The 16861-nt window shown below is 50.9% G+C and overlaps 1 protein-coding gene across 4 annotated transcripts in view; it reads right to left on the bottom strand.

Annotated features, from left to right (window-relative positions):
* PFKFB3 (6-phosphofructo-2-kinase/fructose-2,6-biphosphatase 3) overlaps positions 1-16861 on the bottom strand; it is an 83700-nt gene that overhangs the window by 15757 nt on the left and 51082 nt on the right. The window contains exons 2-7 of one of the 4 annotated variants that reach the window (XM_036341748.1): positions 12610-13178; positions 3433-3558; positions 2329-2425; positions 1615-1681; positions 960-1034; positions 560-616 (exon numbers count right to left, since the gene is read on the bottom strand). In XM_036341748.1, coding sequence (XP_036197641.1) covers positions 560-616; positions 960-1034; positions 1615-1681; positions 2329-2425; positions 3433-3558; positions 12610-12685 — 498 coding nt within the window. In that variant the 5' untranslated portion in view covers positions 12686-13178. Of the gene's footprint in view, positions 1-559; positions 617-959; positions 1035-1614; positions 1682-2328; positions 2426-3432; positions 3559-12609; positions 13474-16861 lie in introns of those variants that run through there. The other 3 variants (XM_036341764.1, XM_036341757.1, XM_036341774.1) reach the window with 3 other exon arrangements.

Consider the following 16861-nt stretch of genomic DNA (forward strand, 5'->3'; position numbering starts at 1 on the left):
ATTTAAGAATTAATCAAATTAAGCTGCCAATTACCCTCAGTTTATCCGGGCAACCTTCTCTTGGCACAGGGAGAGGAGGAGGATATGTTGTAGATTCACCAGCAGGAAGATAGTTTGACTACTCCCAAGCTTGCCAAACTAGGAATTCTGCCTTTAGTCCATTGAGTGCTATGGCTGTTGTCAATCCACAACCACTTACCTGCCTGGAGGGGTGAGCGCCCCTTGCCCCAAGCAACCCCTTCACCACTCAGCCACCAAGCTACCGCCACCCACAGAAACTGTTCCCAGACCCTGCCTTACCGCCCATGTGCCACAATAAGTGCCTTCTGCAGACTGTCTGAAAGGGCGTAGATAAAGCCAGGCCAGATCGAAGAACATGCTTCTACATTAAATACCCCTCTGCACTTCTGACCTCCCTGGATCCCACCTCCCAGACAAAATCAACAACAAGCTGTGAGAGGCAGCTTGTTCTCAGAGTCTAGGTGCTTCTCTGGGCCTGACCGGGTTCCCTGCTTTTCTCAGACTCTGCCACTAGAGTGGGGGTCCTGCGTTGTCTTACCCTAATGTTGGAGGCCACAACTGTAGGGTCATCACACACTGACTCGATGAAAAACACCTGGGAAGAAGAGAGACAGAAACATTAGGAAGCAATAAATGTGGTAACGCAAAGGGCCAGCTTTGGTATCACTGTAATGCCATCACCATGTGTGAGGAGGAATGACACCTCTCACAAATCCTCAAAACCTAAAAAAGGAACCACTCACTCAATCCCAAGTCCTGCCCCAACGGAGAGATGCCTCCCCCCACCCCACCAGTCATAGTAACCCTAAGAGCCAGCACCAGGAAGGCCCTATCTACATGTAGCAAAACCAGGGCAGCAGAAGCTGAAGGACCAAGTATAAATCAGCTGATTCCTGAGGGTTTTCCTTTCTCCTGAGCACTTAAGACGTTTGGCTCACCTTGAAGTCATTTTCTTTGGCAAAATTAAGGATCATGTGTCTCCTCTCTCTAGTAGTATTGGTGGCATCGAAAACCTGGTAGAGAGCAAGAAGGATAGTGAAGAGAACCCAAGTTTGAGTTTTAACAGTATTCACCAAGTCACCAAGGAGATCAGGCCTGTCACATCTAGGTAGAAGCCAAAAAATGTGGTTCCCGGAGAAACTGCGCCCTGCCCCAAGGCCCTCCCTTCTCTCCCCTTTCCCACAAACTCCAGCTCCCAGGGAGGGAAGGGGAGGGGTGGGCACAACCCTTAAAGCAAACGAATAACAGTAACCTGCAGGGAAGGTGCATATGGAAGGGACACTGGCTCCGTGGCTGCAGCCACCCCAGGTCCAGCCTGCCTTGGAGGGTGGTGCCGGGAGCACACAGAGGAGGGGTGAGCAGAGCACACCAGATGGCTCTGCCCCTGAGTCCGCCTGCTACCCACCCTCCTGGGTCCCTGTGCTACTCTAGCCACCTGCTTCCCTCAACTCTCAGGACAGAGGCACTCGTCCCTATTTGAGGTGTCCCCACAATGGCTCTTGGTAATGGCTCTGGCTGTGTCTACATTTCACTCTCTCCAGGGCAACTTCCCATTCCAGGGCTGGAGACAGAGCCAGCATACTCCCGACTTACTGAAATTTGGCCCCCTTCCTTCGTCAGGTAACTTTTGACATCTCTCAAGGCAGCGAGGGCACACTGCCTGCAACACAGAGAAAGAGAACACACATCAGAGCCTGCCCATCCGAGCAGTGACTGGCGATCTTACTGCTGAACTGTCCAGGCTGGCCAGGGCTGCCAGGCGCACACCCCGCAGGCCCAGAGGCTCCCACCAGAGCTGCACAGAGGGCTGCCATTACCGTCTGGAAGTGGTGCTCATGGTGGCGGCACACTGAAACCTCCTGGGAGCTTTTAAGAAACCTATGCCCAGGTCTGGGGTAGGCCTGGCATTGGGATCGTTCTAAGCTCCCTGGTGATTCTAAAGTGTAGCCAGGGTTGAACACCACTGCACTTGGGTTTCATGATCACCTTGGGCTTAAAAAACACAACACCACCACCCTTTTCAGTATAAACAGCTGATTTTCCATGAAAACAATTTTGTTCATTCTTAATAATGAAACATTGTTCTTGAGCTGGATTAGAGCATCCGGAGCAGATAAAAGCAGCAAGCCTCAGAGCGGCCAGGAAACTCCTCGTAATACACACGGAGGTGGGGCCAGATCTGATGGTCACCTACAGAGAGCCACCCTACAGGCCAGCTTCCTCTTTCTCTTACCAAGCCTGGCTTTCAAAAGCAAAGCAAACCAAAACCCAAAGCCTCCTGCGGCAGCTCAGCAGCTCGGGCCTTACTTTCGGACTCTCATGGCCTCCTCGTTGTCAGGGCGGAAGAAGTTGTAGGAGCTGTAGTGCTTCACAGCCTCCCGGCGGTACTCTCCAACGTTAAACACTGCAGAGGGAACAGAGAGGTCACTCAGCTGGCCCCCAGGAAGAAGGGGCCACTCACAGCTGGGAACACTCTCCAAAAAGGGAAGCCAAGCCAACACACACACACACACACACACACAGACACACACACACATGCACGCGCCAACTTGAATAAGATCCCGGTAAGATGTGGAAACCAGAAAGAGAACTGCCTCGTCCAGTGCAATCACTGACCTAGAAGGCAGCCCAGCTTCCCCCAGACCAAACATGGCTCAGAGCCACCTGCTTTTTTACAGGTTGTTGCCTACAGCCCAGCCTCCAGTCCAGCCTCCAGTCCAGCCTCATGAGGTCAGGGGCTGGAGACTGAGGCTGTGAGAATAGGTGGCAGCCATACATCTAATGAAAACAGGCAATGATTTCTGCCGATGGTGCCCAGGAGAGAGAGGGCTTGCGCACCACGGCCAGGTCCAAATCAGCCACTCTTCTGTGGACACGGCAGCCTGCAACCCATAGGAAGCACTGAGTATTTACTGGGCACTTACTATGTGAGGCACTGTGCTGGGCCCAGCGGGGGACAGCAAATGTAAAAGTTAGTCCCTGTTCTTAAGACATTTCCCACACAGTTGAGAAACCAGGCAAAGATTCGTCACAATTTTGTCAATCGTATGGAGCACTTTATGACCGTCAGTGGTGAATATCACGGGAATTTAAAGGAAAAAGATCAGCATAGACTTCGGTGGCCAGAGAAGGCTTCCTGGAGGCAAGGGCTGAGCTAGGCAGGATTCAGGGCAGAGGGACTAACAGAGCGGCCAGTCAGAAAGATCTCAACACGAAGTAAGGGAGTGTAAACAGCATGGTGGGACACAGCCACAAAAAGTCCCCCCATTATAGGGAGAGATCAAGCCAAGATAGTCTTGCGTGGTGAGTCCCAGCAACTAGAGATAGGGCGCGGGGGGGGGGGGGGGGGGGGGGTTGGTGAGCAGGATTGCCACACACAGAGTGACTATCAGCCTTGGGACATGGCCTCACCTTTCGTGGGGACACCAATCCAGTTGAGGTATCGAGTCAGCTTCTTGGATATGTAGGTCTTACCCCGGGCTGGGAGGCCCACCATGACAATCACTGTTGGGGAGTTGGTCAGCTTCGGCCCACAGGCTGGAAAGAGAAACAAAGAAAAGTGCCATGGATGAAGCAATGCTCAAGGATGGACACAAAAGCCTGTGCCCCACAGCAAACTTAAAAATTCCACAGAAATTCCTATTTCATTCCCACCTTAAAGTCATGGGCACTATAGAATCCAACGGGCCCAGCGCCCCCTGGTGGCTAGAGCCCTTTAGTCACACCTTGCAGTCCATCTTGTTTTCAGGTGATGAATGACAGGAACCTAATTCCCAGCCTGATACCAGAGCCCTAAAGCCAGCTGAGAAGCCGGTTACTAACCCCAGAGTAGAAGGCGCTCTTGGGAGTGTAAGAAAGACACTCCACCCCCCCAACACTAACTAGGATGAGGTCAACAGGTTCCAAATGCAGTATATAAATTGAGGTGGCAGGTAGGAGTGGGACATGAGCGAGTGGGGCTTCTACAGCTGAAATACAGAGAGGCCAATCATTAATTTCCCAACCTTCACACAGTAGGTCTGGATGACCTTCCTTAAAAAACTGTTTTTAAAGAAGATAAGTAAGAGTTTATCAAATGAAAGTAGGTCAGGGACCCAGAATGCAGTCCCACCCCCATCAAGAGTGACAGATAAATTCCTCTGTCCTTGAGACTCGCCTGCCCTTTTCTGCCAAGTTCTGACTGATGCCAGGGCTCTGCTTAAGAAATGGCAGGTCAAGCCCCGGCCGGGTAAGTCAGTTGTTTAGAGCATCATCCCCATATGCTAAGGTTTCCTGTTCGATCCCCGGTCAGGGCGCTTACAAGAATCAACCACCAATGAATGCATAAGCAATGAACAAGAAATTGATGTTTTTCTCTTTCTCTCTCCCCCTCTCTGAAATCAATAAATAAAAGTAAAAAGGAAATGCTGGTAACAGAGTCCCAGATGCTCCAGGACACAGAGCCTTGGCAGAGTCCCGGGAAACCCAAAAGTTCTTGCCTTGTGAATCTCCTCTGGCTTCGCTGCTTCACTACTGTCCCATGTTCCTCAGAATCTCAATAAGACAAAGCACCAGGGAGAGAGGTTTTTCACTGTGTTTTAAGAAAGCAGCCAAAAAAAAAAAAAGGCATCCCAAAGAGCCCTACTCTAAACATTTCACGCACAGTATTTCCTTGGCTGGCGTCTTGCCCCGAGACTCTGAGGCAACTCCAGTATCCTGGTGATGAGTACACGTGAGGCAGGGGCTGCCCACTGGGAGCAAAGACTGGCCATCTGCCCACTCCCAGCCCAGCAGCGCTGCCTGGAGCTCACTGGCTGCCACAGTCAGCCCAGCTCTCCTCATCAGCCATGCAGCACTGCTTCCCAGGCACTGGCTACAAGGGTGCAGGCAAAGGTATTCATGCTGCACCCCAAATCTAGGCCACGGTCAAATTTAGACAGGGGCCCTGTTTCTCTCTAATAGGCGAGTGCCAGATGGGCGGGAGGAGAGAAAGCCACCAGGCCACTGACAAGCACAGGCTTGAAGGAAGAACGCCTCCTCTTAAGCTGGATGTGCCCCCACACAGACCCACACTCGGCCTGGTGACCAAACTGAGGTCAGATGTCCAAACGCCCACTACAGGTCTAGGGCCTGTCCCCTGGACCTATAGGCTAGGGGCAAGGAGGAAGCAAGCATAATACACAGGGGCTGTTTCTTTCATGGTTTTGACCATCAGTGACCTCCATGCAGAGTGAGGAGGAGGAGGAGGAGGAGGAAGAAAGGCCATCAGGAGGCCAGGACACATTCGGGAGCCACAAAAGCTCAGGCCAACATTCCTCAGATCCCAGTGACCATGAACAAACAAGTGCCTAGAAATTTCCCTGCCCGGCGTGATCACATGAGTAGAGAAAAGAAACACAAAAGGGCTTTCTTGAATCCCAAGGGACAAGCAGAGAAAGGTGACAGGCTCCCCAGAAACCAACGGGAACATAAGACACACCCTACTCTATGCATTGTGGCAGCTGTAGGTGATAGATGAGGGAAGTGTTCTCACGTGTGCCCCAAAACTATGCTTACTGTACTCATCCTTCCCCCAAGCCATTGGTTTTTCTTATCTGATGCCCCCACAAAGCTACGGCTCCCAAGAGCATCCAAACATGCAGAGACAGATGGACATACCACACACACACAATCTCTGAGCTGTGCACATGTATGAAATACTTTTGTTGGACTCATGCCAAGGAAGTGGAGACAGATATTGACTGATTTATCAAATTGGAGATTAGTTCTACCATCCACTAATCATACAAATGGACTCCAAATCTCCTTTGGCAGGAAAAAAGTACAAAGACATGGCAGAGTAAATATCCTAAGCTAAAAAATCAGGTTAAACCTCAAATCTAAATAAACCACCAGTCCCTTATTTGGCAAAGCAGAAGTCGTTCTTCCTATTCCTTTGGCTTGTTGTATAAGATTCAAAGGAGCTGGAAGGGGGACTGCCAAAGGTGGCCACAGCTGTCCCTGGGCCCAGGTGCTCTGGGGTCTCAAATAGAACAGGAAAACCATGAAAACTTGACTAAACCTTTGGGTCTTAATCTCCATCATCCCTCCCTACTCCTTATTTTTTAACAGTTTATTTAATGCTCACCAGAGAATATGTTTTTACTGATTTTTTTTTTTTTTTTTTTTTTTTAGAGAGAGAGAGAGAGAGAGAGAGAGAGAGATCAATGTGTTGCCTCCATACATGCCCCAACCGGGGATCAAACCCACAACTTAGACATATGCCCTGACTGGGACATATGCCCTACTCGGGTCCGTATACTACAACCCTCTAATGTACGGACCCGAGTAGCCAATCCTGAAAATGGTCAGCCAGAAAGACAGAGGCTGCAATTCCATACCAGCCCTACAACCAGGTTAATCTGATAATATGCTAACATACTCTCTATTAACTTCTCTGATAATATACAACCCACTGACATAAGCAGGTAGTTGACAGCTGTCCTCACCCACTATACTTACACCCACAACTCATGCTCAGAATATAAAATCAACCACTGGAAGACACTTTGCTATTGCTCCCGTTCCTCCTACAAATCTTCTCCCCAGAAACCCTCCAAAATGCTAACCTCAAAAAGATGCCCAAGTCATTGTGTTCTCTTCTACAAATGGGTAAGTTATTGCTTCAATGACAAGTCCCAGGGGAACAAATAGAAGGGGCTGTTTGCGTGCAGCTTTGACCAGTGTTGCTAAGTGGTTAGAGCATCGGCACCCCGGCACCCCTACAAACCTCTGCACCGAAGGATTGTGGGTTCGATTGCAGGTCAAAGGTACATGCCTTAGTTGCAGGTTGGATCCCAGGCACTGATCAGGGCACATGCAGATTGATATGTCTGTCTCACATCTCTCTCTCTCTCTCTCTCTCTTCTTTCTTTCTCTCTCCCCCCTCCCTCCTTTCCACTCTTTCTAAAAATCAATGAAAAAAATATCCTTGGGTGAGGATTAACAAAAGAAAAGACAGACGCATGCAGAGTGGGTCAGTCCCCAACACCACCTGATGGAGTTGATCATTGTGTGTTTACAGTAACCACTGAAACCTACCAGGCAAGGGCACACCAAACTCTGTACAGAAAGATCTGCTGTGACCCTGCAGTTACACCATCACCTAGGAAGGGCTCTCTGGGAAAAATGACTGCATACACTTGGCCCTAGGAGAATGAAATGCAGGCTCAGAAAATGATAGTGAACATTTAACTATTGTCTACTAGACATAAACACTCTCTGGGATCACATTAGCCCAAAGAGTCTGCTTTAGTTGATGTTTAAAACCAACATCTAAGTGAGCTTGCCCCAGGGGCATGTGCCTGAGGCTTGGCGGGCAGGGGAAGGGGGGGGGGGGGCGGCGGGGCGGGGAAAGAACCTGGCTGAACCAACCCTTTTTCAAAAGCTATTGTGTACTATTTGATGAATACCATATTCACTCATTATTTTGCATGCATATTTTAACACATGCCTAACTAATCTTTGTCCAATGAATGGCCCTCCCAACCCTACATGGTCTCTGCCAAGGACACTGAGGGACAGGGCAGTTTTAGTGAATCATCTGACAACCTTGGGAGGCCATACAATACCAGAGTGGTTCAGAGGGCAAGGCCTGGAGTCAAATAAAGTTCAGAGCCAGTTCCCACTGCTTCCTTGGACTTTGAACAAGTTCCTTGATCTCTCATTGTCTTAGTTTCTTTTTCTAAGTGAAATGGAGGGATGCTTCATAAAGTTTCTTGGGAGGATTAACTACAACGTAATACATGGGAAATGCTTTCTTCAGCCGCCTATGTCAACATCAGCCTTTACAGTTTTCATCACCCCAGATGAGGAAACTAAGACCCACAAGTGAGGAGAGGGCCCACCGTACAAGTACTAAGAGACATGGTTGGGACTCACAAAGTCTCTCTCACCTGTAATTCTTTAAGTGCTCTTTCCTAAATTAGTGGCTCTCCACCAGTGGCTGAGCCTACAGCACTCTTAAAAAAACAGGATGCAGCCCAGACAACATGGCTCAGTGGTTGAGCGTTGACCTATGAACCAGAAGATCACGGTTCAATTCCCAATCAAAGCACATGCCCAGGTTGCAGGCTCCATCCCCAGTGGGGGGTGTGCAGGAGGCAGCCAATCAATGATTCTTTCTCATCATTGATGTTTCTATCTCTTCCTCTCCCTTCCTCTCTGAAATCAATAAAAATATGTTATAAACAAAACAGGATGCCCAGGCCTCCCCTGTGGCAATTCTGACTTGGTTTAAAGCATCACATGGAATATCCCAAGAAACCAGAAACACCAATCAGAAAGGATATATGCACCCCTATGTTCATAGCAGCACAATTCACCATAGCTAAGATCTGGAAACAGCCTAAGTGCCCATCAGCAGATGAGTGGATTAAAAAACAGTGGTACATCTACACAATGGAATACTATGCTGCAGTAAAAAAGAAGGAATTCTTACCATTTGCAACAGCATGGATGGAACTGGAGAGAATTATGCTAAGGCAGTGGTCAGCAAACTGCGGCCCCTTGAGTGTGGCTCTTCCACAAAATACCACGTGCGGGCATGCACGTACAGTGCGATTGAAACTTCATGGCCACACTCAAGGGGCCAAAGAGCTGCATGTGGCTCGCGAGCCGCAGTGTGCTAAGGGAAATAAGCCAGTAAGAGAAAGATAAATATCACACGATCTCACTCATTTATGGAATATAATGAACATAAATTGATGAACAAAAACAGACCCAGAGACAGAGAAGCATCGATCAGACCGTCAAACCTCAGAGGAAAGGTAGGGGAGGGTGGGGGTAAGGGGAAAAGATCAACCAAAGGACTTGTATACATGCATATAAGACTAACCAATGGTCACAGACAACAGGGGGATGAGGGTGTGAGTGGGGGGTTGGGAGGGTAATGGGGGGATAAGGACACATATGTAATACCTTAATCAATAAAGAAATTTAAAATATATATATAAATAAATAAATAATAGTAAAGTATCATATGGATTCCCCACTCCCTAAAATATCCCCAAAATTATTCTAATGTGTAGCCAGGGCTAAGCATCAACAGTATAGGGTAGGAATTTCTCTTAAACACTCCCCCTACCTTCCTTCTTTAAACTAGAATGCCTTCAGTGGCTTTTAGCCCCTGCGGAGATGAAAACCCTTCTATCAGTACACAGTATGCAACCTACTTTAATGATGAGAAAACTAAGGTTCTTTTTTTAAATTGATTTGAGAGAAATGTTGATTTGTTGTTCCACTTTTTCATTGCATTCATCGGCTGCTTCTTGGACGTGCCCTGACCAGAGCTCAAACCCGAAACCTTGGCATATGGGGACGATGCTCTAACCAACTGAGCTACCTGACCAGGGCCGAGAAAACTAAGGGTCTGAGTGGGTAAATAAGCAGGGACTCCCATGCAGAGCCTCTCTACTTTTACTGATGACAGAGAAAGGACAGGCAGTCCTCGCCAGTCATTTTTGACGTCCTTGTCGATGATGCTGATTGACCAACTCAGTTAAGTCTCCCCAAGTTACGGCGTGCATTTGAAGGAAGCTGCAGGCTTTGTAAGAAGTATTTACCACCAGGTGGGGGGTCCTAACAGGGCATCCAATGGATGTGCTTCAGAGGAAGAAATATCAAACTAATCAGTCTGGGGTTTCCTGATGCTTTATTGTTCTTTGCACATGAACAGTAATGTTCCCCATGCCCTCAGAGGAATCTGCTGCAGACCCCCAATTACAACACCACTTAGAAAGATGGTAACAGGTTTAGAAGGAAGAAAATCCAACCAATGTTCCAAATGCCATTAAAGAAGGGGGTGGGTCAGGAAAGATGCCAAGAAAAAACACCCTGATTTCTCCATTCCCATGGAAGACAAATGCGGCTATAGGAACCAAAAAAGACACCGCTACTTGAAATAAGGGCATGTAATAACTATTTAGGCTGCAGTTATTTTTATAAGGAAGAACACATCTGAGATTACACCTCAGAACCACACTCAGAATTCCAGAAGTAGGTGGGGAAAGGGAATTAATCCCTCAGCTTTTAGCATCCCCCACCCCACCCCCAAGCTCTGAAAGGTTCTGACAGGGATTTTTAGGCAAATCTCTCATAGTCGTGTGAGACGTGCAGACTGACAGAGTCTAATGGATGGGTCTCTGATGCCTGGAGGAAGGAAGCATCACTGCACATTTGTGTCTCTCATAATCACACGACTGGGCAAATGCAGTCAATCTGTGCCCTCTACATGGAAACTCAGGGTCATTCCTCCCAGACCTCAGCCCACCACCATGAACCTCAAGGGACTACTAAGTGTGTGTGTGTGTGTGTGTGTGTGTGTACACACACACACACACAAATGCATGCATTTGCATAAAGAGAGAGAACCAACATATATTCATGACCAATTACAGTTTACCAAGTGTTCCATAAATACACTTTATTCCAAGTCACAAAGGGCTGAACTGAATTGTTTCTGCATCTTGCTGTAGCCAAATCTCCCTCATGATTTGAGGCACTGCATTTCTCACCACCAATAGGTTTTAAAGAAATACAAGCAGACTGTGGTCAGTACAGTTTATAAACTATTTAAGAGCATAGCTAGCCCTAGCTGGTTTGGCTCAGTGGATAGAGTGTCGGCCTAAGGACTGTGGGGTCCTGGGTTCGATTCTGGTCAAGGGCACATGCCCGGGTTGTGGGCTCAACTCCCAGTAGGCGGCATGCAGGAGGAAGCCAACCAATGATTCTCTCTCATCATTGAATTCAACTTTAAAAAAAAAAAAAAAAAAAAGAGCATATCTAGTCCTGGCCAGTGTGCTCAGACAGTTGGGTGTCATCCCATGCATCGAAGGGATGCCAGTTCAACTCCCCGTCAGGGCACTTGCCCAGGTGTCGGGCTCAATCCCCGGTAGGGGATATACAGAAGGCTCTCACATCAATGTTTCTCTCTCTCCCCATCTAAAAGTCAATAAAGCATTCCTTTAAAAAACAAAAGAGTACATCTAAAAGATGCAGACCTGCCAAACGCCTGACTACCTTGCAAATAAACCCAGTTAGTTCTCCTTAAGGCTTCTGTGGCCCCAAGAACCCTCAGGTCCAGCAAAGGAGACAAGCTGGTGGAGGAGGGGCCGCCAGTATCAGGAGTGCCTTACCAGGTCCCCATCACCTCTATAACCAAGGAGCACCACAGGGCCAGTTCTCCCCACCTCCTGGGGCAGGTGGGCGTGGGGGGTGGGGGCAGTGATTCACACCTGAGCTGTCACCACAGCTGTGTGGGCTGTCACAACAGCAAAGGTCAGCAAGCCACCTCCCCTAAACAGCCACTGAGGCCTAGAAGCCATCCCTAGGGCTTGCATCTGGGATCCCATGTTTATTCGGGCAATCCAACCTGGCCCGGGCAAAACACCCACCATTGGGTTCTACCCAATCCACCTGATGGGCTCCTGGGCAGGTTACCTGGAGGAGCGGTGTTACCTTCAAACCACTGGAACTACCCTTTTAAGAGGTGACTCTCTCAGTAGCTAGGGATAGAACCTAAGGCACACCTTTCCAAAGCATTTCTGGCCAACGGCAGACGAGTCAGGTTGGTGCACTGTGCGTGCACCTCGTGCGCCCGCCCGTTCGAAACGCTGCCAACTGTACAGTCAGGGATCCACAGACCCTCCCCCAAACCGGGGCCAATGGCTTAGTTCCAGGGCGAGCTCTCTTGTGGCCCCAGCACAGGAGCTAGAGGTGGGAGCAGAGAGAGGAGACAGAAATACGTATAGAGGGAAAGAGAGAGAGGGGAAAAGAGAGGACAAATATAAAGAAAAGTAGAGAGATTATAAATATATAGAAAAAAGAGAGATATGGGGGATGGAAATATAAAGATATTAAAATGTATGGAAAAGGAGACTAAGAGAAGGTGAAAACAGAGGCAGGGAGGAGACAGAAATATAGAGGGGCTAAGAGAGACTATGGAAATAGAGGTAAAGAACAACAACAAAAAATAAACAAACAACAAGAAATAGAGGTAAAGAGAGAGGGTGAGAGAGAGGTGAGGCACAGATGGAGACCCGAGGTGACGCTTCGAGTACGAGCGGCCTCGTCCCTTGGCCGGACTCAGCCCGGCGGGCGCACGGGAGGATGGCCGGGACTGGGGAACACGCGAGCGTCCCTTCTCAAAGGTCCCGAAGCAAAGGCTCACTGCAGTGCCCTGCGCTTCCTCACCCTGCTCTCCGGGGCCAGTACCCCGGCGCGCTCGCTGCTTCCGGCTCCCTCTACGCTGGGGGGAACAAGCCGGTGCGGCCAGCCGAGCCACCCGCGGCGCACACCGGGCAGGGGAGGTGCAGCGCCGGCGCAAGAGCCCGCGCTGTCCCGGCTCCGCGCCACCGACAACCCCTCCCCGCGCTCCGGGGAGGAGTGGAAGGAGCCCCGCCCCAGCCAGCGGAGACTGCGGTGGAGGGAGGTACCCGGCCCCGCAGGAGCGCGCTCGAGGAGAGGAGTCGGTACAAAAGCTCCGCGCCAGCTCCCGCCCCACAATGGCTTTGCTCTCCACGCGGCGCGCCTCTCCCCTGCAGCCCGGCCCCTGCACCTATCTGTACTCACATCTGGGCAACGAAGGACGGTGGTCGACCGGGATCCAGATCTTCTGCACCCGGCTCTGAGTCAGCTCCAGGGGCATCTTCACAGCCTAGACTCGGCGGCCCTCCTCTTGCGAATAATTCAGACTTGGGGAAGAGATCTGCTTGTCGACTCCCAGAAACAAAGGGAAAGAGGGAGTTTGTGCGCGGAAGCGCGGCCCGGGCGCTCTCCCTAGCGCTGCTTTTTTGGAAACGTGCTTTGTGCTAAACGACGAACCCTCGCACGGGGCGAGAGGTTCCGCGAGCGCTTCGAAAGGGGCGTGGGTCTGGGGATACACCCGCAACTTCCGCAGGGCCTGGCCCCTCCACTCAGGAAGTCCCCCACTCAGGGATGCTCGAAGAGCAGTGACAGCCGCAGTCCCAGTGAGCCAGTCCAGTCCTCCGCGGTTTCCTCCAGCTCGCCTCCTCTCCAGCTCTGCTGGGATGCCCCGCGCTCCGCGTGGGCTTTTAAGAGTCCGGCCGGCAGCGATGCACACGTCAGCTTTGGGGCGGGAACGCATTCTTCTGGTTCCAGCCCCTCCTCCACGTGGGGAGCTGGTGGGGAAGGGCGGGGAAGGGCTGTGAGCAAGCCAGGAGGCAACCTGCTGGTGCCCCCTGCAGGCTAGCATCAGTAGTGCGATAACCAGCTGCAGATAACGCCCTAAACGCAGATTTGGCTGACGGTCCTAGACTCCTTGAGCCTCCTCCTACCATCCCCTAAAAACGACGGGCATGGCTTCCCAGAATGATCACCTCAACTGTGCTGGGAGGAAAGGAGCACTACCGTCCACTGGTCCGTGGACCCGCGCAGCCGAATCTCCAAGAATGACAGCATCTCTAAATGCATCCTCCTGATGGCCTCTGGGAGTGGGACCCCAATACTCGGCATTCTTTAAAAAAAAGTTTTTAGTTACTAGTAATTCTCGCCCGAGGGTATTTTTTCCATTGAGTTTTAGAGGAAGTGGGAAAGAGGGAGAGAGAGAGAGAGAAACATTGATGTGAGAGACACATCGACTGCTGGCCTCCACCCCACGGCGCTCTAACCAGGGTGAGGCGGGTGGGGGTGGGGGTGGGGGGGACCCTGCAACCAGGGTTCCTGCTCTTGACCGGAAATCGAACCCATGACCTTTGGTGTGCTGGCCCACGCTCTAACTACTGAGCAACCTCTGCCAAGCAGTAAGTACTCTGCATTCTTAACATACAATCCTAGTCAGGCACAGTCAAGTTGAAGACTCCACTTAATGTTAAAGGTTAGAGACAGGGAAGCCTGAGGGAGGATGCTGAGAGCGCCCGTGGGGCACAGCTCTCCTTGCCAGAGGTGCTCCCTGATAACACTTATGAGTCTCACCGCGATCCCTGCCACCCGGGTCCTTCGTCCTCACCCTGCCCACTTTCCTAAATCCCTTAGAAACCTTGACTTGTCCTGAACATTGCTCTCCCAGCAATCATCCCCAAGATCTGGAACCCAGGCAGCACATGAGGAGGGGGGCGGGAAAGCCCCAGGGAGAGGACCCAAATAGACCCAAGTACCTTGGTTCGCACAGTCGCCATTTACAATATTTTCAACATGCCTTTATCTCTCCTACTGGTAGTAGAAGAGTAAATAAAACTGGGTCCTACTGCAACTGGCAGCTGATTATCTTATATAATGAAAGGGTAATATGCAAATTGGCCCTAAAGGCAAAACGACCAGAATGACCACTCAACCAGTCACTATGAGGTGCACTGACCACCTCTTGGTGCCTTTCCCCAGCCGGCAGGCTCCGATCACCGGATGGGAACAGGGAACTGGGGGTGGATGGGGGGGGAGGGGGGGACAGGGCCAGCTGCGGGCAGCGGGGGAAGATGGCCCTGATTGCAGGCCAGGCCTAGGGACTGTACCTGTGTACGAATTTTGTGCGCTGAGTCTCTAGTCTGACTATAAGCCCCACAAGAAGTATTGGGGGGGGGGGGGTGTTAGAGAGCTACCAAAGGACTTGTATGCATGCATATTAGCATATCCAATGGACAGGCACTGGAGCGGTCGGGGCTTGCCCAGGGTGGGAATGGCTGGGGGGGGGGGGGGGGGGAAGAGTCAATTGGGGAAACAGAAGACATATATAAACTTTAGTCAATTAAAAAAAAAAAGTATCGCGGGGACTGACACCGGCACAATGGCGTTACGTGGATGTGCGCGATGCATCAGCACAGAAGCGCTGCCCGGCCTCGCCTATAGGTGCGTACCTCAAGCTGAGGCTGGGCTGCGATTGCAAGGAAGTAGGCGGCGCTCCCTGAAACACACACTGCAGCAGAATAGGCTGAGCTGAGGCTGCCGCCACACGTCGCTCACGTCCCACATGGCTCCGCTGGGACGGTGCCCGCTCTCCTGCGGCGGCCAGCACAGCTGTTCCTGCACCGCCCCACCCGGGCCTCTCATCTTCCCTGCACTCCGGCCCGCCCACAGGCCGGGGGCGCTGAGCGATCCCCACTGGGCAGGGGCCCTCGACCACCCTCCTCAAGCCCCGTTTGAGCCCAGCCCTCCCCGGAATCTCTGCTCTCCCTTCAACAGCTCTGCTGACTGTCGGTTTCGGTGCTCGGCTAGGAGCAAATGCCATATTTGACACCCTATAACGCCCCAGGGAGAGTCCCACTCCACTCTTGAAATAGGAGTGCGCTGATCAAAGAGAAAAGCATTCACAAGCAAAGCGCCCGCTCCTCGGCAGGGGAGGGGAGGGGGGAGGGGGCGGGATTGCTGCCCGGGGTTTCATAGAATCAGGAAGGGGGGCCGGCTGTGCCTGTGATGGCGGCTGCACCCCTGGATGCCTGCCCAGGAAGAACCAGTGTACCTGCATGCCTGCTATTTTCCCACTGGATTTTCCACACACACACACACACACACACACACACACACACACACAATAGGGCAAGGAGACGAGGCGGCATTCTTCCACCCTCTAAGTTTGCAAACTGTGGTGGGATTCCGCTTAGGCAGTGAGAGGTCCAAAACTTGGAGGCGCGTCTTTAATCTCCTGATCTGATAACGTGTCTGTCCAGGGTCCGGCTCTGAGGGCACGAGGCAGTACACATGACTCGGAGATCCCAGTTCAAGCATTCGCACTCGCCATGCGGACCCCGCACGCACTGTCCCTGCCTGTGTATCAGTAACGCCATAGGCAGTCATTGCTGCCCCAGCAAAGACTGAGTTCTTCACTTCCTGCACCTGATGGAGATCAGGCAAATGGAAGGTCACTTAATCCCCCTCCCACAAGGCTGAATTAAACTTTAAAGGGGGCAGCTTGAATTGGTGCCACCCTTGCAGCCCTCAAGTAAACTAGTGTTGCACCCTATGGGATCTAAAATCACTTCACTGCAAAACCGTTTATAAACAACCCAGCCCTGGCAGGTGTAGCTCAGTTGGTAGGAGCATAGTCCTGGGCACCGAAAGGTTGCCGGTTCCATTCCACATTCAGGGTACATACGTAGGTGGTTCCATTCCCTCCTCAGGGCACGTACATAGGTGGTTCCATTCCCCTCTCAGGGCACTTACCTAGGTGATGGGCAGATACCCGGTAGGGGCAGGGTCCGGCACATATGGGAGGCAACCAATGGTTGCCTCTCTCATACATCAATGGTTCTCTCTCTCCCCCACCCCTCTCTCCCTTACCCACTCTCTAAAGTCAGTAAAACATCCTCAGATGAGGATTTAAATAAATAAATAAAAATAAACAACCCAAGTGCAACTGAATGTACTGGTTCAGAGTTTATGGTTTAGACATCTATGTGACTCTTCCCCTAGTTCTGCTGATGGCCCCATCTTCACCATCTTCTAGAGCTTTTTATTAAGTTTCTGGTCTCCAAGCTGGTGGGTGGAAACTCATTCCTTCAAAAAAGGCTGCAGACAGTGTAAAAATATCTTTAATACAGGAAAAAACCAACAACATTTTTAAAGACAGGACAGCTCCAAGTAGGGGGGGGGGGGGTGAGATTCTATGATCCATAGCATTATTAAGGCTAGATAATCCAGTAATGTTTTAAAGAGAGTAAAGGGAAGTTTAGAGATTAGAGGGGTTAAGGAACTAGATCAAAGGTTGAGAAACGCAGCCAGTTTGCCACAGACAAGTTTCCCCAGAGGACTCGTGATGCACACCGCCTAACCCCAGGGTGCTGAGTGGAGTCCGGAAGGGGAAGACCACACTGATCCAGCCCATCTCACTCAGAACAGTTGAGCTCTTTGGCAGGAACCATTTGCTCCCATGAAC

The sequence above is a fragment of the Myotis myotis genome, unplaced genomic scaffold, assembly GCF_014108235.1.
Source record: "Myotis myotis isolate mMyoMyo1 unplaced genomic scaffold, mMyoMyo1.p scaffold_m19_p_1, whole genome shotgun sequence".
Taxonomy (NCBI): Eukaryota; Metazoa; Chordata; class Mammalia; order Chiroptera; family Vespertilionidae; genus Myotis; species Myotis myotis.